This window comes from Oncorhynchus masou, chromosome 28 (genome assembly GCF_036934945.1).
Source record: "Oncorhynchus masou masou isolate Uvic2021 chromosome 28, UVic_Omas_1.1, whole genome shotgun sequence".
NCBI classification, from domain to species: Eukaryota; Metazoa; Chordata; class Actinopteri; order Salmoniformes; family Salmonidae; genus Oncorhynchus; species Oncorhynchus masou.
In genome coordinates this window covers 74048676-74074618 of record NC_088239.1, presented here as the reverse complement: position 1 = coordinate 74074618, position 25943 = coordinate 74048676, and the positions used below count along the sequence as shown (strand labels likewise).

The 25943-nt window shown below is 44.7% G+C and overlaps 1 protein-coding gene across 1 annotated transcript in view; it reads right to left on the bottom strand.

Annotated features, from left to right (window-relative positions):
- The window catches only part of rapgef1b (Rap guanine nucleotide exchange factor (GEF) 1b), an 85000-nt gene that overhangs the window by 8393 nt on the left and 50664 nt on the right, over window positions 1–25943 (bottom strand). Inside the window, 14 exon segments of the mRNA XM_064943266.1 lie at window positions 335–427; window positions 645–729; window positions 1100–1175; window positions 2009–2114; window positions 2437–2519; window positions 2949–3032; window positions 3568–3738; window positions 16912–17067; window positions 19510–19557; window positions 19560–19726; window positions 19886–20360; window positions 20363–20451; window positions 21116–21302; window positions 21831–21945. Coding sequence (XP_064799338.1) covers window positions 335–427; window positions 645–729; window positions 1100–1175; window positions 2009–2114; window positions 2437–2519; window positions 2949–3032; window positions 3568–3738; window positions 16912–17067; window positions 19510–19557; window positions 19560–19726; window positions 19886–20360; window positions 20363–20451; window positions 21116–21302; window positions 21831–21945 — 1935 coding nt within the window.

Below are 25943 nucleotides of genomic sequence, written 5' to 3'. Positions count from 1 at the left end.
TGAAAAGCCACTTCTGTGGCTGTACTGAGAGTCTGAGTAAGGTACTGTATATAATATGTGGCTGTACTGAGAGTCTGAGTAAGGTACTGTATATAATATGTGGCTGTACTGAGAGTCTGAGTAAGGTACTGTATATAATATGTGGCTGTACTGAGAGTCTGAGTAAGGTACTGTATACAATATGTGGCTGTACTGAGAGTCTGAGTAAGGTACTGTATATAATATGTGGCTGTACTGAGAGTCTGAGTAAGGTACTGTATACAATATGTGGCTGTACTGAGAGTCTGAGTAAGGTACTATATGGATTCTATAGAATATGTCCATCCATACTCACCACAGTTCGTCCACCAGTCTAACGAGCACAAAGAAGGTGTTCTTGCTGACCCGCTTCTTAAACGTGTCTGGACTGTGACAGAACCTGGTGTATGTGGTCCATGGTCAAGGAGAACAAAGAAATGACCTGCACTCTCAAGTATTACGTCCCACATTCACAGAAGTCACTTTAGGTGTCAACATAGTAGGGGCACAATCACGTTTACCTACACACCTTTTCTGTATTTATCTCATCACCACAAGCCAAATCCATTCAGTTGTTAGTATTCCAACAAACAATATTCTAGCTGGTGGCGACCAAAAAAGGATATCTGTAGTGGAGCTTCTTAATGAGGTCCTCTGGGCTGATGAAAGTCCTGTATGTGGTCAGGAAGACCTCACAGTACAACACCAGATCTGGAAGGGAGCAGAGGAGAACACCACCCCTTTAAAAGTCCACCCCAAATCATCCGAGGTTGACAACTAACAATGGATCATCTCAACTTTAGAGAACATGGATGACATGAATTGATGGGACACGTCTGGTAACCTCTGATATTCAGAGAAATAAGCTGGTCAAGACATGCTGTAAGTCAAGACATACTGTAGCTATTCTACAACTTAACATTTCACTGTAGACCAATTTAACAGACAAAAAGCGTGATCAGATCCCTCTGGTTTGAACGACATCTACGATACACACACACAAACTGTGCCACTGACCCAGAACCACAGTAACACACATTTTAATAGGGGCTGATGTCGAACGGTGATAAACGCTACCTACCTTTGCGGTCTGTCTCTGTGGCGTGGACTAACAGAATATCCCCTGATCCAGCACGCACATCAGGTCCATCATCATTCTGAGAGAAAGAGAGAACGAGAGAGATGAAGGGAGAGATGAATAGATGGAGAAAAAGAGAGCAGCGCGAGAGAGAGAGACAGGAGGGAGGCAAGGCAGATCGATAGAGAGGGATGAGGCAGATGGAGAAAGGAGAGGGGAGAGAGGGGAGCGAGGCAGATGGAGAGATAGAGAAAGAGGGTTAGGGAGAGATTTTATAAGGATTAAGGCAGGAATGCAGTCTAGTCCAAAATGCAGCTCTCTCCTCTCAATCCATGCTCTCTCTCCCTCGAAGCCCTGCACCAGCTCCACTGACGAGAGAGCGAGAATGAGAGAGTAGGGGGGAGAGAGAGAGGGCTGCTATACGCAGGACATACACTGATCACACAAGCAGACAGATCCCCAACAATACTACAGTTGTCCTTTGTTGTTTAACCAGACCTCTCTCTCCCTCTCTCTTTCTCTGACCTTGCAGAATGCACACACACACACACACACACACACACACACACACACACACACACACACACACACACACACACACACACACACACACACACACACCTGTCAGACTGCACCAAAAAGGAAGGGGAATTTTAATAGAGAAACATCCCCTGCAGTTCCTCTAGAGGTCAGTAGTAGACTAAGAGAAAGAAGGAATATGAGTGCAATGCGAATATCACCAGTGTGAAGGTTTCTTATGTCAGAGTTTCACATACAGTATGTAACATGAACAAAGTAGCATTTAAATAAATTATAGCCAAAGACAACCACAAGCTTTCTAGAGACAATGCTTACTTAGCTAATAGACATGGGTAATAATGTTAGTTCAGTCATGAATGAGGGCAGCATTACCTCCTGTTTGAGTGTTATCCGGGACATGATCTCTTTGTGGTCGATGAGAGAGAGCTCATCCACTTCCTCCTCATCGCTCTGGACCGAGTCTGTCGACTTCTGCCTCCTGCTGACAGAAAGACCGATAGAAGCACCATTAGGTCTGTTTACCTAAACTTACATACATAGACATCGAATGATTACCTAGAATAAAATTGTTACCCATGATAAATGTTCCATGCAAATTGCACTGGTCAGAAGGGGCTTAGTTTCTTCTAGTAATTCTCTCTCTATGCTTACATAGACCTAGCATTGGTCATTAATCAGTATCCATTTCATTCAATTGCTGTTTCACCTTCTAGGATCATCAGATCAAGTAAAGATATTACGCCTGAAGCGGAGAGGGAGTGTTTATGCAATGTGACCTGAACGGTCACTTTATCCCATACCTGTCCTTGTCCAGAGCCTCCTTGCTATTGGAGGAGTGCATTTGTGGGGCGGGGTCTTGAATGACATCGTCAGCAGCAATTGGCTGTGAGGGGCAGAGTAAGCTCTATCAAGGTAGGTTGAGGAGCAGGAATCATGGAACACCAACACATAATTTACACAAAGGCTGTCTCCATCAAAAGAGTATAATGGAGTTAGCTACCCCTAATGTAATAGATAGAAGTTGTCAATAAACACTGATACAGATATTTGCTCATCCCCTTAATGGTTACAGTTAGTATTGTTGCAATAATCTGATCCTAGAGCTGTAATTTCTTCAAGAAAACAGTCCTAAACTGCCTTACGTAGTCACGTGTTTATTTTCCCAAGCTTTAGCACAAGACGTTTGGCATAAAGCAGGTGTTTAAAGGATCAACGAGTTTAGTCTGCTTTGTGCTTTCATTTTTTTGCCATGGAAAATCGAGTATTGTAGTATCCTGACAATCCTACTAGGTTGAGTGCATTAGTTACTTACTCTGAGGCAGGGAGGCAGCTCCCCATTGGCCTGGCTGGATGAGTACAGGTTGACATACTCGCCCTCGCCACCCTCGTCGATGCTCTATGGGAAGAGAAGAATAATTTAGCATAGAACATACTGCGGGGACAGCAAACTCAGGGCTACGGTGAGGTATGGAGAAGCACTTCTACCTTGAGTTGTATGGTTGGATGTGTCAATAATTGGCCACCAGGTGGCATTGGTGTACATGATTAGTGTTTAATGAGTGTACAGTATTTCAGTATAATGTGTGTCTGTTACACATGACGGTGAACAGGTGAAACACAGTCAAAAGTTCTATGGGTTCCATTTAGATCCACAACTACAATCAGTCAGGATAATACAATAAGCAGTAGTCAAGAATCTCCAAAACAGGAGGAAATCTTTCACTATGGTCCACAGTTTAGATGCTTTGTGATTACTGGTATGACAAGATAAATGGTCCTGGAAATCAATGAGTCACCAACAATGTTATTGTCTGACGGGCATCCACCTTAAAATGACTCCTTATTACTGAAACATATCTCCCTGTTATTGTCCGTCTGTCTGTCTGTCTGTCTGTCTGTCTGTCTGTCCGTCCTCCCGCCCGTCAGCTCACCACTGCCGAGGTGCGGAGGAGAGAGTCAGTTAGAAGAGAAGTGGTCTCAGGAGGAGGAAGACAGATGGCCACAGAGCCCAATGAGTTGGCCAGGGAATCGTTGGGCCCGCCCCTGCTGCCATCCAATATAGTGGCATTGGTCAAGGCGACCTGGTCTGAACTCTGCGATTGGTAGGAAGTAGGAAAGGAAACCAGGAGAGAAGGACAGTGTTATGAAAGGTTCAGAAAATAAATCAGACAGAATTAAAGCTGAAAAGCAGAAAGAAAAAAAAGTCCATCAGCACCTCCTCTCCTGGACTAAAGTGGATGTATGGTTCAACATACTGTAATGGACTGATATCAATCTTTCCATGCCTTCCATGTGACTGTATGTGTGTAAGTGTGAATCAGAGTGTGTGTTCGTCTGAGATTGTGTAGTCATGGCGACCAGGTGAGCAGATTCCTGTGAGGAGGAGAAGCAGAAAGCTAGTAACCTGCTGTAACACGATGTGCACTGTCTACCAACCCTGTTAAGTACAGTAGCGGTATATGGGCCAAATCAGAGAGGAAGCCAAGCCAGTGAAAAGCCATATTACAACCTATGGTGTGATAATTGCGTTGTTTGCTCTATAACCCATTCGTTCATACGCCACCATGGTAAACAATAAGGCCGTGACAACAAAAAGACAACAGTGGCAGAATAAATTCAACTACACATAGGCTTGTTTTATCACAAAACTGTAGAGCAACATCTGTCCTCTGAAGTCCACAAAGCAAATACTGCATGTAACAAACAGTTATATCACCTGCAGCATGGTCAAGCAAGTTAATGTTTTTTAACAGCTTACTCTTACTATACAACTACTGATTTAGAAGCACAGAGTTACCGGAAGGCAGCACAGACAACAGGAGCACTGCCTCCGCTATTCCAGCTACATTTCAACTTAAACATTTAAAACATCAACAAGGCTAATACAGTGCATTTGGAAAGTATACAGACCCCTTGACATTTTCCACATTTTGCTATGTTACAGCCTTATTCTAATATATATATATTTTTTAAATCCTGTCAATCTACACACGATGCCTCATAATGACAAAGCAAAAACAGGTTTATACATTTTTGCAAATTTATTACAAATAAAAAAACAGAAATATCACATGTACATAAGAATTCAGACCCTTTACTCAGTACATTTACTTTTGGCAGCGATTACAACCTTGAGTCTTCTTTGGTATGACGCTACAAGCTTGGCACAACTGTATTTTGGGAGTTTCTCCCATTATTCTCTGCAGATCCTATCAAACTTTGTCAGATTGGATGGGGAGCGTCGCTGCACAGCTATTTTCAGGTCTCTCCAGAGATGTTTGATCGGGTTCAAGTCCAGGCTCTGGCTGGGCCACTCAAGGACATTCAGAGACTTATCCTGAAGCCTCTCATGCGTTGTCTCGGCTGTGTGCTTAGGGTTGTTGTCCTGTAGGAAAGTAAACCTTCGCCCCAGTCTGAGGTCCTGAGTACTCTGGAGTAGGCTTTCATCAAGGATCTCTCTGTACTTTGTTCCAGTCATCTTTCCCCTCGATCCTGACTAGTCTCCCAGTCCCCACAGCATGATGCTGCCACCAACATGCTTCAACGTAGGGATGATGCCAGGTTTCCTCCAGACGTGACACTTGGCATTCAGGCCAAAGAGTTAAATATTGGTTTCATCAGACCAGATAATCTTGTTTCTCATGGTCTGAGAGTCCTTTAGGTGCCTTTTGGCAAACTCCAAGCGGGCTGTCATGTGCCTTTTACTGAGGAGTGGCTTCTGTCTGGCCACTCCACCATAAAGGCCTGATTGGTCGTCCTTCTGGAAGGTACTCCCATCTCCACAGAGAAACTCTGGAGCTTTGTCAGAGTGACCATCGGGTTCTTGGTCAACTCCCTGACCAAGGTCCTTCCCCCCCCAACTGCTTAGTTTGGCCGGGCAGCCAGCTCTAGGAAGAGTCTTAGTGGTTCCAAACTTCTTCCATTTAAGAATGATGGAGGCCACGGTGTTCTTGGGAACCTGCAATGCTGCAGAAATGTTTTGGTAGCCTTTTCCAGATCTGTGCCTCGACACAGTCGTGTTTCGGAGCTCTACAGACAATTCCTTCAACTTCATGGCTTGGTTTTTGTTCTGACATGCACTGTCAATTGTGGGACCTTGTATAGACAGGTGTGTGCCTTTCCAAATCATGTCCAATCACTTGAATTTACCACAGGTGGACTCCAGTCAAGTTGTAAAAACATCCCAAGGATGATCAACGGCAACAGGATGCACCTGAGCTCAATTTCGAGTCTCATATCAAAGGGTCTGAATACTTATATAAATAAGGTATTTCAGTTCATCTCTAAGAGACAGAAAGTGTCTACTTTCTGAGCAGTATGACGGCTGCGTGGTCCCATGGTGTTTGTACTTGCATACTATTGTTTGTACAGATGAACATGGCACCTTCAGGAGTTTGGAAATTGCTCCCAAGGATGAACCAGACTTGTGGAGGTCTACAATTATTTTTCTGAGGTCTTGGCTGATTTCATGGGAAAATCAAAAGATGTCAAGCAAAGAGGCACTGAGTTTGAAGGTAAGCCTTGAAAAACATCCACAGGTACACATCCAATCGACTCAAAAGATGTCATTTAGCCAATCAGAAGCTTCTAAAGCCATGATATCATTTTATGGAATTTTCCAAGCTGTTTAAAGGCACAGTCAATTTAGTGTATGTAAACTTCTAACCCACTGGAATTGTGAGAGAGTGAATTATAGGTGAAATAATCTGTTTGTAAACAATTGTTGGAAAAATGTTGTGTTTCATGCAGAAAGTAGATGACCTAAACGACTTGCCAAAACTATAGTTTGTTAACAAGAAATTTGTGGAGTGGTTGAAAACCGAGTTTTAATGACTCCAACCTAAGTGTATGTAAACTTCTGACTTCAACTGTATATCCATCCTGCCCTGCCTTCCTAAAATCTTCAAAAGCCAAGTGAACAAACAGATCACCGACCATTTCGAATCCCACCTTACCTTCTCCACTATGCAATCTGGTTTTCGAGTTGGTCATGGGTGCACCTCAGCCACGCTCAAGGTCCTAAACAATATCATAACCGCCATCGACAAAAGACAGAACTGTGCAGCCGTCTTCATCGACCTGGCCAAGGCTTTCGACTGTCAATCACCGCATTCTTCTCGGCAGACTCAATAGCCTTGGTTTCTCAAATGACTGCCTCGCCTGGTTCACAAACTACTTCTCAGATAGAGGTCAGTGTGTCAAATCAGAGGGCCTGTTGTCCGGACCTCTGGCAGTCTCAATGGGGGTGCCACAGGGGTAAATTCTCGGGCCAACTATTTTCTCTGTATATATCAATGATGTCGCTCTTGCTGCTGATGATTCTCTGATCCACCTCTACACAGACGACACCATTCTGTATGCATCTGGCCCTTTTGACACTGTGTTAACAAACCTCCAAATAAGCTTCAATGCTGTACAACACTCCTTCCGTGGCCTCCAACTGCTCTTAAATGCAAGTAAAACTAAATGCATGCTCTTCAACCGATCGCTGCCCGCACCTGCCCACCCGCCCAACAAGCATCACTACTCTAGACGGTTCTGACTTAGAATATGTGGACAACTATAAATACCGAGGTGTCGGACTAGACTATAAACTCTCCTTCCAGTCTCACATTAAGCATCTCCAATCCAAAGTTAAATCTAGAATTGACTTCCTATTTCGCAACAAAGCCTCTTTCACCCATGCAGCCAAACATACCCCCGTAAAACTGACCATCCTACCGATCCTTGACTTCGGTGATGTCATTTACAAAATAGCCTCCAACACTCTCCTCAGCAAACTGGATGTAGTCTAATCACAGCCACATATATTACCCACCACTGCGACCTGTATGCTCTCGTTGGCTGGCCCTCGCTACATATTCGTCGACAAACCCACTGGCTCCAGGTCATCTATAAGTCTTTGCTAGCCCCGCCTTATCTCAGCTCACTGGTCAAAATAGCAACACCCACCCGTAGCACGTGCTCCAACAGGTATATTTTACTGGTCATCCCCAAAGCCAACATTTCCTTTGGCTGCCTTTCCTTCGAGTTCTCTGCTGCCAATGACTGGAACGAAATGCAAAATCACTGAAGACTTATATCACTGGAGTCTTATATCTCCCTCTCTAACTTTAAGCATCAGCTGTCAGAGCAGCATACCGATCACTGTACCTGTACACAGCCAATCTGTAAATAGCACACCCAACTACCTCAATTATTTTCCCTCTATGGGCTATTTATTCCCTTACCTCCCTAATCTTCTACATTTGCACCTACTGTACTTAGATTTTCTATTGTGTTATTGACTGTATGTTTGTTTATTTGTAACTCTGTTGTTTTTGTCACACTGCTTTGCTTTATCTTGGCCAGGTCACAGTTGTAAATGAGAACTTGTTCTCTACTGGCCTACCTGGTTAAATAAAGGTGAAATAAATATATACAAAGCAACTCGAAACATTGCATCAACTATCAACTTGGTCCAGCAGGAAGGTAGCCTAGGCCAACTTCTATGCGTAATCAGGTGTGCGTTCTTACTCAACATTGACAGGGGTGCTCCAAACAAAACAATTAATACACTGACAACTCGTAAATTGGAATGAAATAAATCAAAACTTGTTTCTCACAAGTGTAGCGTAGCTTGTGCGCTCTGCAAACAACGTGTCCACTCCGACAATGAGAACTGTAAAAGACTGTAATAATAATAATAATAATATATTGAATGCACTACTAGAAATTATGGTAACCAAACAACCATTGAGATGAGAAATTATGGGAATTAACTGTAAATGTACACTACCATTCAAAAGTTTGGGGTCACTTAGAAATGTCCTTGTTTTTGAAGAAAAGCAAATTTGTTGTCCATTAAAATCACATCAAATTGATCAGATATACAGTGTAGACATGGTTAATATTGTAAATGGCTATTGTAGCTGGAAACGTCTGATTTCTTTGAATGGAATATGTAGATATTCCATAAAAAATCTGCTGTTTCCAGCTACAAATGTCATTTACAACATTAACAATGTCTACACTGGTCTCTCAGGTCTCTGACCTCCTCCCTCGGCAGACAAATAGCCTATCAACCAAGAATTTGTTCTTAACTGACTTGCCTAGTAAAATAAAAAAATAAAAAATAAAACACACATAAGAGACACTAAACCTAAAGCAACATGGGTATGCAAAAGTGGAGTGAGAACGAATGAGGATGTTTCCACTGAAGACTAAGGACAGTTTATATTCTTTCCACCTAACAAAATGTTCCAACATACTATTCCCCACAATGTACAACCATAAAACATACTAAACACACACACACACAGAGAGAGAGCGGAGCAGAAAGATTTTCCACTGAAATGGCATTGTTGGCACTAAATCAAATAACTAAATGAAATATATTGCATATATTTTCTATCTCCTTCCAGACCTCCCATCCTCATGGCATCCCCCCATAACATCACGCCCCGAGGACTTGAGGAATGTGGACATTCCATTGGCACAAAAACTGGGAGGGGATTGAGGGGTTGGGGGAGGCATGAGAGGTGTAAGAGAGAGAGGGGGAGGGTGAAGTAGACTGGGAGCGGGAGAAAGGTGGTTTTAAATTGTAAAGTGTACAGTAATGTTTAATGTGTAAATGAAGTTGGATTTGATTTAGTGGGAAAAAATGGTTTGAGGTGAAAAGGACTGAGAAAAGGAGAAGAGCGGTAGAGGAAGAAGAAGGGTAGATGAGGAAGAAGGGTAGAGGAGGAAGAAGAAGAGCAGGAGAGGGAATCTGTTTTGCATCAGGCCAGGTCCAAATCGAGTGATTCCACAGGGACACACCCCCTCTCGCTGACCTCCTTAGCGTGCCCCCCACCATACGCAGTCAGCCTACTCCCCAAGACCATCTGCCTCATATCCATTAGAGATCAAGGGTCAGGGGAAAACACAGCAAGTGTTAGCGTTGTTAAAGATGTCATCCAGTGATAAAAATAAATAAATAAAAAATAAAAAACTTTTTTGAAAAGTGATATACCAAGTATAAATACAGTAAAGTACACAAACTAAAGGGGGGGGGGGGGGTTGGGCAATTTTTTTTTTTTTTTTTTAGACAACAGCATAACTTCAAAGACTAGGGCATTAAAATCAAATCAAATTTTATTTGTCACATACACATGGTTAGCAGATGTTAATGCGAGTGTAGCGAAATGCTTGTGCTTTTAGTTCCGACAATGCAGTAATAACCAACGAGTAATCTAACCTAACAATTCCACAACAACTACCTTATACACACAAGTGTAAAAGGATAAAGTATATGTACATAAAGATATATGAATGAATGATGGTACAGAACGGCATAGGCAAGATGCAGTAGATGGTATCGAGTACAGTATGTACATATGATATGAGTAATGTAGGGTCCGTAAATATTATATTAAGTGCCGTTGTTTAAAGTGGCTAGTGATACATTTTTTAAATCAATTTTTCAATTATTAACGTGGCTGGAGTTGAGTCAGTGTGTTGGCAGCAGCCACTCATTGTTAGTGGTGGCTGTTTAACAGTCTGATGGCCTTGAGATAGAAGCTGTTTTTCAGTCTCTCGGTCCGTGCTTTGATGCACCTGTACTGACCTTGCCTTCTGGATGATAGCGGGGTGAACAGGCAGTGGCTCGGGTGGTTGTTGTCCTTGATGATCTTTATGGCCTTCCTGTGACATCGGGTGGCGTAGATGTCCTGGAGAGTAGGTAGTTTTCCCCTGGTGATGCTACCCTCTGGAGAGCCTTACGGTTGTGGGCAGAGCAGTTGCCGTACCAGGCGGTGATACAGCCCAACAGGATGTGCATCTGTAAAAGTTTGTGAGTGCTTTTGGTGACAAGCCAAATTTCTTCAGCCTCCTGAGGTTCAAAAGGCGCTGCTGCGCCTTCTTCACCACGCTGTCTGTGTGGGTGGACCAATTCAGTTTGTCCGTGATGTGTACGCCGAGGAACTTAATAAAACGTTCTACCCTCTCCACTACTGTCCCGTCGATGTAGATAGGGGGGTGCTCCCTCTGCAGATTCCTGAAGTCCAAGATCATCTCCTTTGTTTTGTTGACGTTGAGTGTGAGGTTACTTTTCTGACACCACACTCCGAGGGCCCTCACCTCCTCCCTGTAGGCCGTCTCGTTGTTGTTGGTAATCAAGCTTACCACTGTAGTGTCGTCCGCAAACTTGATGATTGAGTTGGAGGCGTGCATGGCCACGCAGTCGTGGGTGAACAGAGAGTACAGGAGAGGGCTCAGAACGCACCCTTGTGGGGCCCGTGTTGAGGATCAGCGGGTTGATGTTGTTACCTACCCTCACCACCTGGGGGCGGCTCATCAGGAAGTCCATTACCCAGTTGCACAGGGCAGGGTCGAGAGTTTGGAGGGTACTATGGTGTTAAATGCTGAGCTGTAGTCGATGAACAGCATTCTCACATAGGTCTTCCTCTTCTCCAGATGAGTTATGGCAGTGTGCAGTGTGGTTGCGATTGAGTCGTCTGTGGACCTATTGGGGCGGTAAGCAAATTGGAATGGGTCTAGGGTGTCAGGTAGGCTGTAGGTGATACGGTCCTTGACTAGTCTCTCAAAGCACTTCATGATGACAGAAATGAGTGCTACGGGGCGGTAGTCGTTAGCTCAGTTACCTTAGCTTTCTTGGCAACAGGAACAATGGTGGCCCTCCTGAAGCATGTGAGGACAGCAGACTGGGACAAGGATTGATTGAATATGTCCGTAAACACACCAGCCAGCTGGTCTGCGCATGCTCTGAGGACGCGGCTGGGGATGCTGTCTGGGCCTGCAGCCTTGCGAGGGTTAACACGTTTAAATGTTTTACTCGGCTGCAGTGAAGGAGAGTCCGCAGGTTTTGGTAGCGGGCAGTGTCAGTGGCACTGTATTGTCCTCAAAGCGAGCAAAGAAGTTGTTTAGTTTGTCTGGGAGCAAGACATCCTGGTCCGTGACGGGGCTGGTTTTCTTTTTGTAATCCATGATTGACTGTAGAGCCTGCCACATACCTCGTGTCTGAGCCGTTGAATTGCAACTCTACTTTGTCTCTATACTGACGCTTAGCTTGTTTGATTGCCTTGCGGGGGGAATAGCTACACTGTTTGTATTCTGTTCGACATTTGATTGTGAGGAATTCTAGGTCAGGTGAACAGAAGGACTTGAGTTCCTGTATGTTGTTAGGATCACACCACGACTCGTTAATCATAAGGTATACCCCCCCGCCCCTCTTCTTACCAGAAAGATGCTGTCGGCGCGATGCGTGAAGAAACCAGTTGGCTGCACCGACTCCGATAGCGTGTCTCGAGTGAGCCATGTTTCCGTGAAGCAAAGAACGTTACAGTCTCTGATGTCTCTCTGGAAGGCAACTCTTGCTCGGATTTCATCAACCTTCTTGTCAAGAGACTGGACATTGGCGAGTAGTATGCTAGGGAGTGGTGTATGAATGAAATCTGGGACTCCTCTTTATCCACACTTTTTTCCACAGTATGCACCCACTTCTGTGTCAGTTGTTTCTTAGTCAAAACGCATTACTTTGTATCCTATGATACAAAGCCTGAGGTGGCTTAGAACACACTGCAACAAGTACACACATTTACAGGTAACTGCCAAAATAAAGGAAACACTTGAGTAAATGAGGAGCTGTGGTTCCTGAGGTAATAAAAAAAAATCTAATCGTATTAGACCCATGCGCCGAACACAACAGTGAAGACCTTACTTACGAGTTCCTAAGCAACAATGCAGTTAAAAAAATAAAAATAAGAAACAAAAGTAACAAATAATTAAAGAGCAGCAGTAAAATAACAATAGCGTGACTATATACAGAGGGTACCGGTACAGAGTCAATTGAGGTAATATGTACATGTAGGTAGAGTTATTAAAGTGACTATGCATAGATGATAACAGCAGCTTAGCAGCGGTGTAAAAGAGGGATGGGGCTATGTAAATACTTGGGTAGCCATTTGATTAGATATTCAGGAGTTTTATGGCTTGGCGGTAGAAGCTGTTTAGAAGCCTCTTGGACCTAGACTTGGCGCTCCGATACCGCTTGCCGTGCGGTAGCAGAGAGAACAGTCTATGACTAGGGTGGCTGGAGTCTATATCTGTTCTTAGTTCTAAATTTTTTGAAAGGGGCATGCTTATTTAAGATGGCGAGGAAAGAACTTTTAAAGAATAACCAGGGATCCTCTACTGACGCGATGAGGTCAATATCCCTCCAGGATACCCGGGCCAGGTCGATTAGAAGTGTTTTAGGGAGCGCTTGACAGTGATGAGGGGTGGTCGTTTGACAGCGAACCCATAACGGACGCAGGGAATGAGGCAGTGATCGATGAGATCCTGGTTGAAAACAGTAGAGGTGTATTTAGAGGGCAGGTTGGTCAGGATGATATCTATGAGGGTGCCCATGTTTACGGATTTGGGGTTGTACCTGATAGGGTCCTTGATAATTCCGGTGATGTAGTGGGGGAGGGGGGGGAATCAGTCCGATATGCTCAGGGCTGATATCATGCTGTGCAGACTGGCAGGTATTATCCAGGCTAAAGCAGCTGAAGTTCGAGCTAAAAGGTAAAAACCGCTAGCAGTGGCTAACAATGACTGAAAAGCTAGTAGCTAATTAGCTGGCTAGCTCCTGATGGAGGTTTCAGCTATAAGGTCTAAAAAATAGCAGATCCGTACCACACTGGGTGAGGCGAGTTGCAGGAAGGTATATTTAATTTGAAAATGGAAAAAGAGACAGATATAATGAAATGTACACAAAAACAAAAAAGACCATATTTACATGGGACGAAATCTTGGTTTTTGTACCAGGCAGTGATGCAACCAGTCCGGATGCTCTCGATGGTGCAGCTATAGAACTTTTTGAGGAGCTGAGGACCCATGCCAAATATTTAAAAGTCTCCTGAGGGGGAATAGGTTTTGTCGTGCCCTCTTCACGACTGTATTGGTGTGCTTGGACCATGTTAGTTTGTTAGTGATGTGGGCGCCAAGGAACTTGAAACTCTCAATCTGCTCCACTACAACCCCGTCAATGAGAATGGGGGCGTGCTCGGTCCTCTTTTTCCCGTAGTCCACAATCATCTCCTTTGTCTTGATCACGTTGAGGGAGACGTTGTTGTCCTGGCACCAGGCAGCCAGGTCTCTGACCTCCTCCCTATAGGCTGTCTCATTGTTGTCTGTGATCAGTCCTAGCACTGTTGTGTCATCTGCAAACTTAATGATGGTGTTGGAGTTGTGCCTGGCTGTGCAGTCATGAGTGAACAGGGAGTACAGGAGGGGCCCCTGTGTTGAGGATCAGCGTGGAGGATGTGTTGTTACCTACCCTTACCACCTGGGGGCGGCCCGTCAGGAAGTCCAGGATCCAGTTGCAGAGGAAGGTGTTTAGTCCCAGGGTCCTTAGCTTGTTGATGAGCTTTTGAGGGCACTATGGTGTTGAACGCTGAGCTGTAGTCAATGAATAGCATTCTCACATTGGTGTTCCTTTTGTCCAGGTGGGAAAGGGCAGTGTGGAGTGCAATAGAGATTGCATCATCTGTGGATCTGTTAGGGCGGTATGCAAATTGGAGTGGGTCTAGAGTTACTGGGATAATGCTGTTGATGTGAGCCATGACCAGCCTTTCAAAGCACTTCATGGCTACAGACGTGAGTGCTATGGGTCGGTAGTCATTCAGGCAGGTTACCTTAGTGTTCTTGGGCACAGGGACTATGGTGGTCTGCTTAAAACATGTTGGTATTACAGACTCGGACAGGGAGAGGTTGAAAATGTCAGTGAAGACACTTGCCAGTTGTTCAGCACAAGCACACAGTACATGTCCTGGTAATCCTTCTGGCCCGGCGGCCTTGTGAATGTTGACCTGTCTAAAGGTCTTACTCACATTGGCTGTGGAGAGCGCGATCACACAGTCTTCCGGAACAGATAGTGCTCTCATGCATGTTTCAGTGTTACTTGCCTCGAAGTGAGCATAGAAGTAGTTTAGCTCGTCTGGTAGGCTCGTGTCACTGGGCAGCTCTCATCTGTGCTTCCCTTTGTAGCCTGTAATGGTTTGCAAGCCCTGCCACATCCGGTCACTAGGAGCGCCGCCTAAGGGTGAGCAGTTTCCTGTTTGCTTATGGCAGAATACAGCTAATTTAGTACGATCTTAGTGCCAGCATCAGCTTGTGGTGGTATGTAGACAGCTACGAAAAATACAGATGAAACCATCTACCTAGAGTTATCTCAGGCGAGCAAAACCTCGAAACTTCTTTAGATATCATGCGCCATCTTATTTACAAAAATATATAGTCTTCCGCCACTTGTCTTACTAGACTGCTGTCCTATCCTGCCGATACAGCATATAACCAGCCAGCTATATGTTGATAATGTCGTCGTTCAGTCACAACTCCATGAAGCATAAGATATTACAGTTTTGAATGTCAAGTTGGTAGTTTAATCTTCCGCGTTGGCCATCAATTTTATTTTCCAAAGACTGTACGTTTGCTAGCAGAATGGAAGGCAGTGGGAGTTTATTCGATCGCCTACGAATTCTCAGAAGGCAGACCGGCCTCCGGCCCCTTTTTCTCGGCCTTCTCTTGACGTAAATGACGGGGATCTGGGCCTGTTCCCGGGAAAGCAGTATGTCATTTACGTCGGCCCCCTCGGATTTGTTAACCTCTCTAGGGTATGGGGGATGCTAGCATTCCACCTGGCCAACATCCAGTGAGGTTGCAGAGCGCCAAATTCAATTTCAGAAATGCTCATTATAAAAATTCAGAAAACAAAACATATTTTTACATAGGTTTAAAGATTAACTTCTTGTTGAACCAACCAGTGTCATATTTATAAAATGCTTTTCAGCGAAAGCATACCTAGCCCAGAACATACCTAGCCCAGAACATAGCCCAGTTGACAAATTATTACAAACAGTAACTAGCCATGCAATCAGAAGACATTCATTTACTCAATAAATGTTAATTTTGTTCAATAAAGTCTCTTTATATCCAAAAACCTCAATTTTGTTAGCGCATTTTCTTCAGTAATCCACAGGCTCAAACTCAGTCAAAACAATCAGACAAAAAAATCCAAATTGTATCTGTAAAGTTCATAGAAACATGTCAAACGATGTTTATATTCAAGCCTCAGGTTGTTTTTTAGCCTAAATGATGTATAATATTTCAACCGGACAATAACGTCGTCAATATAAAAGGTAAACAAGAAATGCACATGCGCCTGAAAAACAACAACTCTGCGTCGCGTTAGGGTCCACTCGTTCAGACTGGTCTTACTCCCTCATTTATAAGAATACAAGCCTGAAATGATTTCAAAAGACTGTTGACATCTAGTGGAAAGCAGAGGAACTGCAAATGGAGTCCTAAGTCAATGGATACTGTAATGGCATTGAATAGAAAACTACAAAACCCCCCAAAAAACTACTTCCTGAATGGATTTTTTTCAGGTTTTCGCCTGCTAAATCAGTTATGTTATACTCACAGACACTATTTTAACAGTTTTGGAAACTTTAGAGTGTTTTCTATCCAAATCTACCAGTTATATGCATATCATATCTTCTGGGCCCGAGTAGCAGGCCGTTTAATTAGGGCATGCTTTTCATCCAAAATTCCGAATGCTGCCCCCTACCCTAGAGAGGTTAAAGGAAAAAAAAGGATTCTGCCAGTTTGTGGTGAGTTATGCAGGTCTGATGTGCAGATTATACTTTCGGTCATAAGAGAAAACCCCACCCGCAAAAAACACAATAAGAACACGTAAAATAGGAACAAGTAAAACGTCAGCCTTCTTTTCTCTGGCGCCATCTTAATTAAGCAATCAATCAGCATCCCATCAAATTAAAGTGTGTGTGTGTCAGTTACCAGATCTCAACACAATTAAACACTTATGGGAGATTATGGATCGGCGCCTGAGACAGCATTTTCCACCACCATCAACAAAATATGTTGATGGACTTTCTGGTGGAATAATGGTATAGATTTCCAGACACTTGCAGAATCTATGCCAAGGTGCATTGAAGCTGTTCTGGTGGCTCGTGGTGACCCAATGCCTTATTAAGACTTTATGTTGGTGTTTCCATTATTTTGGCAGTTCCCTGTTCATCATGAGCACACCTTTATCATAATCAATGTTGGAACCATGCCCAGAGACGAACAAAACGCATCATAACCGGCTAAACATAACAGCGGGGCCGTGAGCCCCTCAGGAGAAACACAACCACATCATTCAGGGCTATCAACAGTCAGATCCAGACAACACAGCCCTGGAGGCCTGCCAATTTGGGCCACCAGGGCCAATCAGGTAGACTCACCATGGGCGTGGTCAGCGATGCATGTCCACTCAGGTAGGAGGAGCTAGAAACCGATAGGATGAGGCCTAGGCCAGAGCCTGCCTCCTCCGCCGCCACCACCAATGGCGGCTGGAGGTGGCACGACAGAGAGGAGGAAGAGGGGGAGGAAGAGCGGGAGGCCTGAGGAGGAGAGGAAGGAGAAAATGGAAGAAAAAAGGAATGGGGAAAGATAGATAAGAAGAAAGAGACAGAAGCAGTGAGAATAGGGAGCAAAAAGGAATAGGGGAAGAAAAGGAAGAAACAATACATGAGATAAAGAAGAGACAAAGAAAGAAAAGTAGTCAACTTTATTACCCTAGATATAGAGCAGATGGAGCAGCCGTTTTAGAACCAGAGCCAGAAAAGAGAGTTAAGCAGAGGACAGCAACCAGTAATGATGGTGACTGTCAGACATGCAGAAATCTACCACAGAAGAAGGGAATCAATGGAGAAAGGAGAAGACTCCTTGTTGCTGACACTGAACATGAATCCTGTGTAATTAGTTCAGCCACACGGTCAGCAAAAGTCAAAGGGCATCATTAGGGGTCAGAAGCTTAGAAGTTACCAAAAAGTCCAGACACCTGCATTCGCTCACAGTGTTCAAATCTGACTGCGGCATGCTAAACCTACCAAGCTCTCATGTCTGATTACGGTACAAACTCTACAGCTTCAAAGAAACCAGGTCCATTACAAGGCCCAAAACACACTTGAAATATGATTCTCCTCCCCCATCAGTCTTCTTATCTGACTGGCACACCTTCAAAATGATTTTTTCCCCACAAAGCTGTGTAAATCCTGTGACATCGTGGCTTATTGGACAAGAGGAATAGGATGAAGAGGTAAACTAGTCTTATCCCACCCGGGCCTCAACCTCATTAAGTCCACTACACCACCAGCCAAGATTACCAGGAGAGAGAGAGGATGAGATGGAGGAGAGAGAGAGAGAGGGCGGGAGGAGGGAGGAGGAGGATATGGAGGAAAGAGAGAGGGAGGAGAGAAATACAGTTGGAGGAAACTAATACTTTACAACAGAAATCATCAAAATAAAGGTGTGGAAAGTGTTAAAATAGAGAGTTGTTAGTGGACAGCAGAAGACCCACAGACGGTCTCTCTCAGTGTCGTCCTACTGTATGAAGTGACTTCTGCTTACTGTTAGGGCTGGGAATTGCCTCACAATACTTAGGTGCCAATAGGATATGTATTGCAATTCTCACAATTCTATATGTATTGCGATTCTATACTGTGATTTTATTGCGATTCAATGCTCCAAACATGTTGCTGCAGAGGGACAAGAGAGAGCCATGAGAAAACAAGTTTTGATCAGTCATGGAAATAAAAGTGCTGAAAACAAATTAGCTCCATTTTTAAAAAGAAGATGAAGGAAAATTACAACCAACTGTCTCATTGTAATGGCTGAAATGGAAGAGATGAAACGGTATCAAACATTTGGAAACCACATGTTTGACTCTGTTCCATATATTCTGTTCCAGACATTACAATGAGCCCTTCCTCCTATAGCCCCTCCCACCAGCCTCTACCCAGGTCTCGTCTGACAAATCAAATGATACAAGTGTCTAACTGGTGACACCATAAAGGTTTTATCTATACAGGTTAATGCATAGTCTAACCTCACCACTTGACACCTCAATCCCCAGTTATGTTGAACCAATCCCCATTAACCTGAAAATCGATCTGACCTCCCTAGTCCCTCCCCTCTATAGACTGATTGACTGAGAAAAAGATAAAAATGAGAGCAAGAGAAGAAAAAACAAGAGAACGAGAGACTAGGCAGACTGGACCAAACCAGCAAGAGATGGATGGAGGAATGGCTTCCTGCAAGAATGCAGTTTTGGACTCTTCTCCTTTCCAGCCAACCAGCCTAAAACCAACCTGACGAGTACAAATGACCTCAGAGAGTTTTTCTTCTAGGTCGTGTTCAAAAAGGACTGAAACAGAGAGAGTCCAATAAGAAAGGTCCCTTTTCCTTTCCTGTTGCACGGTTGAATTTTTTTCCCATCACATGCCCTAATGAACACGACCCTGCTCTTCATTGACACGTGTTCTGGTTGCAAATTACCTATAGACAGTCAACTGTCTTCTGGGGTATCATACAGCATAAATGACCCCAGTGAAAATCTGACGCCTCACCTTTGACCCCTAGGCAACTAATGTTGCACGACCATGACCTCACTGTTTTGGTTTCACCACAGGGGGTTAAACGTTCACCTTTTAGATTACCATGTTTAAATTGTTGACATGGAACTAAGTTAGAAGTGTTAAATCATCAACCTTAAACCCCTATGAGTAAAACATTTAACCATTCAGCACTCAACCGTGACCACATGGATGTCCACCTGGAGAGGAGACCTCACACAAAGAACCTTGGGCCCCTATTCTTCACACTTTTCCCATAGTGTGCACTGGCACACTCCACCTTACACAACCAATGCACCAATCTCTAGTGTCCTTCTGAAACAAGACCTCTATAGAGGATTGAGAAATTCTGAGGTGGCGTAGCCAATAAGGGCTCCCAGAATGTTTGAGCGGGGGGTTGAAGACTTGAGGGTGATCACACACACTCACCAGCTGCCTCTTCTTGGGGGGCAGGGCGGGGGCGGGAAGAGGGGTATGGGAAGGGGCTCGTGGACCGAGTCGGTGCTGCTGAAGGAGTCGTTGAGGCCATAGACGTCCTGGAAGCGTTTGTTCCTCTGCTCATAGATGCTCTCATTCTGTGGGGTTTGGTAGAACACTGAGGGCTGGGGCTCGGAGTAGTCCTCCACAAACTGCATGTACGCCAGGACTGGAGGGAGATTACATAGCAGGAGATTAAAAGTGATTCAAGTGAAACGTTAAACACGCACACTACCAGCCTCAATGTTCTTTCCCTCCATCTCTTCCAGTACTATCCCTTCCTTTCTCAGGACCCCCCCCCCTTTCCATCTCTCCCTCTAACACTCACCGTGCTTGTTCCTCTTCTCAGGCAGTGGCGGCGGACTAGAGGGCAGGTCGGCGTTCTCGCTCGCCAGGTACTGGGTCACGATCACCCCCCCGTTGCTTTGGGGCATGGGTGAGTTGGGAGTGAAGAGGGGAAAGGGTGGCGTGGGGTGCAGCAGCTCCTCCTCCGACAGGTTTTCGTATTGGGAAGGGGACCTCTCATTGAGGGGTCCCCCCGAGGAGCCACACCCGTCCTGATAAGGTGAAACCTGGGAGCTGCGCCGCTTCTTCTGGGGTAATGCTGGAGGAGCACTGATGCGGGATAGTTGCAAGGGGATGATGTGGGAACCGGGCTGGGGGGTCCAGTACTCAGACTGGGGTGGGTGGGGATGTTGGTGGTGTGGGGCGGGTGGTGACCTGAACTGGGCGTGAGGAGGCACAGGGGAGGAGCACTCACTGTGGGACTCGGGGAGAGGGGACAGGGACATGACCCCTGAGGGGTGGCAGTGGAGGGCAGGTGGGTGTCCCCTGTGAAGACAGCAAGGTCCTGGTGGAGGAAGTCATAGTCGGGGTCGTAACTCTCTGTGTTGTCTGGAGAAAAAATATAGGTTTTTACTGTCGCATACACCAGATAGGTGCAGTGAAATGTGTTGTAAGAGAGGTTAGAGAGGGGGACATTTGTAGAGAAAATAACAAGTGTTTGTGGTTAGGTGAGGCTGTTGACATGTAAAGTGGGTGTTGGTTCAGTCTATGTATTTTTGTCCATCTTTACATTCTATTGTGTGTATTTTCATTGTGTGTGAGAAAGTACGCACATTCAAAAATGTGTGTTTTTCTATTTCGGTACAGACAGTGTATAAAGATCAACCGTGACTTGTCCACCTGGCCGTGCTGCTGCTCCAGTTTCAACTGATCTGCCTGTGATTATTATTATTTGACCATTCTGGTCATTTATGAACATTTGAACATCTTGGCCATGTTCTGTTATAATCTCCACCCGGCACAGCCAGAAGAGGACTGGCTACCCCACATAGCCTGGTTCCTCTCTAGGTTTCTTCCTAGGTTTTGTCCTTTCTAGGGAGTTTTTCCTAGCCACCGTGCTTCTACACCTGCATTGCTTGCTGTTTGGAGTTTTAGGCTGAGTTTCTGTACAGCACTTTGAGATATCAGCTGATGTACGAAGGGCTATATAAATACATTTGATTTGACTATGATAACTGTCTAATTGTATGTATATATGTGTTTGTGCCCCTACCCAGTGTCTCACAGCTAGTATTTCTGGAGCACTGTCCACTGTCCTGTTCCATGGAGCAGAGCTGCTCTTCAGACCTGCTGAGCTTCCCCATGCTGCTGTAGGGCGAGAGGCGCTGAGAGTCGCACCCATACGACTGGCTGCCCCCTGAGAAACGCCTATGGAGGAACTCCTGCTCATAGTCCTGCTGCTGCACACACAGACAGACAGAGACACAGACAGACAGAGACACAGACAGACAGAGACACAGACAGACAGAGACACAGGCAGACAGAGACACAGGCAGACAGAGACACAGGCAGACAGAGACACAGGCAGACAGAGACACAGGCAGACAGAGACACAGGCAGACAGAGACACAGGCAGACAGAGACACAGACAGACAGAGACACAGACAGACAGAGACACAGACAGACAGAGACAAAGACAGACAGAGACAGGCAGGCACATATACACAGACAGACAATCAAAGGAGAAACCAGTTAAGTTGGCTACACAGTCAGTTTCATCAAACAATAGAAAACTTTGTGGATATATGATCCAGTAATGGCCGTCAGTCACTAGTTATGTAACACGTTATTTCACTATAGTCTGGTAATCCACCCTGATCATACTCTGATGCAGATGCTCTATAGTAGACCAGTGTACAAGACCACAGTATTACTATTGAGTAAGTGGGTGTTATTCAACCATAACCCTTGGTGTGGGTTGGTGGTACCTGACTGTGGACGCTGCAGGGCAGGCTGGAGCCGCGGCTCATGGTGGCCACCACTGCCACACGGGTGGGCGACGAGGCCGACTGACGCTTCTTTGGGGGCAAAGCTGGAGGAGGGCTGGAGAGAGAGAAGTAGGACGTAGGACAATCTGTGAGAATGGAGGTTTTTAGGCTTCTGATTGTGCAAGATTGTGGGATATGACACTGTGGGTTTGTTATGGTAATATCAGCATTTCCTGCTTAATGCCTCTTTTGCTACCACCTCTGGAGTAGCCCAAACAGAAGTTGGGCTTTCCAGGTTATCATACTGCAATCACCACAAGTCAATGGCAGATTTAAAGGCACAACATACAATCAGCAGGTCAAGGATACATGTGGGACCATGACTAGGAAAGTGATGACAGTTATGATATATACACACCAAACAGATACATATATGAATGTTTATATGACGACATCATTGGTACATACTCATGCACCAAGCTTTTCCTGATTGGATGAGGGCTTCATTGTATGGCGTGATGCAATGACACATAATTAGGAACTCAAGCATGCAAGAAAAGACACTCTACCAATCAGGCCCTCCGCCTATCAAGACTCTTCCGGGGATGGGATTAGACAGTTATTAAGGAAGCAGGATGTCACAATGCAGGGGGATGACCCTACTGGCTAACGTACGTGTCAGTCTTTGTGGATCTCCGTTGGCCAGCGAAAGTGGGGCCAGTAGCCAAGTGTGCTCTGTTCCCAGGACAACATGGAGAGAGGGATGGGAAGTAGATACAGAGTGAAAGAGAGAGGAAGACAAAGTAAAGAGAGACAGACAGCAGTGCACATCAAAAGCCTAGTAGTAGTATTCAAGGTTGTGATCTAATCTTCCGGCCAAGTCCAAGGCCTATGGATTTTTCATAGCTCCACTTCCTTAAGCCCACAGAAAATGAATGCCTGTCTACCACCTTCCGTTTCGCCACCTCTTATCACGACCCTTTTTCCACTAAAGAGGAGAAGATCATCTAGGTCAGTGGTTCCCAAACGTTTTATAGTCCCGTACCCCTTCGAAAGTTTAACCTCCAGCTGCGTACTCCCTCTAGCACCAGGGTCAGCGCACTCTCAAATGTTGTTTTTGCCATCATTGTATGTTGTAAAAAATGTTGTAAAAGCGTGACATGGTCGCTGCCCATATCATTGCATAATGCAGAAATACACAAGAGTTCAGGGGCCTTGCTTTAAAAAAGTTAACCATTTTCACTGTAGTGTCCAAAACATCTTTCAAGCTGTCAGGCATTCCCTTGCCAGCAAGAGCCTCTCGGTGGATGCTGCAGTTTACCCAAGTGGCGTTGGGAGCAACTGCTTGCATGCCCATTACCACTCCACGTTGTCTCCCTGTCATGGCTTTTGCGCCAACAGTACAGATACCAACACATCTTGACCACCAAAGTCCATTTGATGTCACAAAGTTGTCTAGTACTTTAAAAATATCCTCTCATGTTGTCCTGGTTTCCAGTAGTTTTCAGAAGAGGTTGTCTTCCTTAATTGACCCCACATAAACTTAACGGACATAGAGCAGGAGCTGTGACTCATCCAGCTGCAACACATACAATTCACTGGTTTGTATGCAAAGTAGTAATTGTTTCAAAACACCTCCTGCCATGTCACTGATGCGTCGTGAAACAGTGTTGTTTGATGAAGACATTGTCTGTATAGTTTTTGGGAGCCTTTTCCCCCAACAATGTCCCAACCATATCCTCGACAGCAGGAAGAATTAAGTCAAACTAACTCAAAAAAGTTCTGGGACACTGTAAAGTCCATGGAGAATAAAAAAACCTCCTCCCAGCTGCCCACTGCACTGAAGATAGGAAACACTGTCACCACTGATAAATCCACTATAATTGAGAATTTCAATAAGCATTTTTCTACAGCTGGGCATGCTTTCCACCTGGCTACTCCTATCCCGGTCAACAGCACTGCACCCCCCACAGCAACTCGCCCAATCCTTCCACATTTATCCTTCTCCCAAATCCAGTCAGCTGATGTTCTGAAAGAGCTGCAAAATCTGGACCCCTACAAATCTGGACCCCTACAAACCTTTCTTCCTAAAATTATCTGCCGAAATTGTTGCCACCCCTATTACAAGCCTGTTCAACCTCTCTTTCGTGTCGTCTGAGATTCCCAAAGATTGGAAAGCAGCTGCGGTCAACCTCCTCTTCAAAGGCGGGGACACTCATGACCCAAACTGCTACAGACCTATATCTATCCTACCCTGCCTTTCTAAGGTCTCCGAAAGCCAAGTCAACAAACAGATTACCGACCATTTCGAATCTCACCATACCTTCTCTGCTATGCAATCTGGTTTCAGAGCTGGTCATGGGTGCACCTCAGCCACGCTCAAGGTCCTAAACGATATCTTAACTGCCATCGATAAGAAACATTACTGTGCAGCCGTATTCATTGATGTGGCCAAGGCTTTCGACTCTGTCAATCACCACATCCTCATCGGCAGACTCGACAGCCTTGGTTTCTCAAATGATTGCCTCGTCTGGTTCACCAACTACATCTCTGACTACTGCTTCCTATTTCGCAACAAAGCATCATTCACTCATGCTGCCAAACATACGCTTGTAAAACTGACCATCCTACCAATCCTCGACTTCGGCAATGTCATTTACAAAATAGCCTCCAATACCCTACACAACAAATTGGATGCAGTCTATCACAGTGCAATCCATTTTGTCACCAAAGACCCATATACTACCCACCATTGCGACCTGTACGCTCTCGTTGGCTGGCCCTCGCTTCATACTCGTCGCCAAACCCACTGGCTCCATGTCATCTACAAGACCCTGCTAGGTAAAGTCCGCCCTTATCTCAGCTCGCTGGTCACCATAGCATCACCCACCTGTAGCACGCGCTCCAGCAGGTATATCTCTCTGGTCACCCCCAAAACCAATTCTTTCTCCTTCCAGTTCTCTGCTGCCAATGACTGGAACGAACTACAAAAATCTCTGAAACTGGAAACACTTATCTCCCTCACTAGCTTTAAGCACCAACTGTCAGAGCAGCTCACAGATTACTGCACCTGTACATAGCCCACCTATAATTTAGCCCAAACAACTACATCTGCCCCTACTGTATTTATTTGATATATTTATTTATTTGCACCCCATTATTTTCTATTCTATTTCTACTTCGCACATTCTTCCATTGCAAATCTACCATTCTAGTGTTTTACTTGCTTACATTTTACATTTACATTTAAGTCATTTGGCAGACGCTCTTATCCAGAGCGACTTACAAATTGGTGAATTCACCTTATGACATCCAGTGGAACAGCCACTTTACAATAGTGCATCTAAATCATTTAGGGGGGGGGGGGTGAGAAGGATTACTTTATCCTATCCTAGGTATTCCTTAAAGAGGTGCTTGCTATATTGTATTTACTTTGCCACCATGGCCTTTTGCCTTTACCTCCATTATCTCACCTCATTTGCTCACATCGTATATAGACTTGTTTATACTGTATTATTGACTGTATGTGTGTTTTACTCCATGTGTAACTCTGTTGTATGTGTCGAACTGCTTTGCTTTATATTGGCCAGGTCCCAATTGTAAATGAGAACTTGTTCTCAACTTGCCTACCTGGTTAAATAAAGGTGAAATAAAAATAAAAATAAATAAAAAAGATCTGTCAAGTTGGTTGTTGATCATTGCTAGACAGCCAATTTCAAGTCTTGCCATAGATTTTCAAACTGATTTAGGTCAAAACCTTAACTAGGCCACTCAAGAACATTCAATGTTGTCTAGGTAAGCAACTCCAGTGTATATTTGGCCTTGAGTTTCAGGTCATTATCACTACTGAAAGGTGAACTTGTCTCCCAGTGTCTGTTTGGAAAGCAGACTGAACCAGGTTTTCCTCTAGGATTGTGCCTGTGCTAAGCTCTTTTCCACCCCCCCCCCCCCCCCAACTCCCTAGCCCTTGACGATGATGAGCATATCCATAACATGATGCAGCCACCTCCATGCTTGAAAATACACTGCTCCAAAAAATAAAACGAACACTAAAATAACACATCCTAGATCTGAATGAATGAAATATTCTTAAGTACTTTTTTCTGTACATAG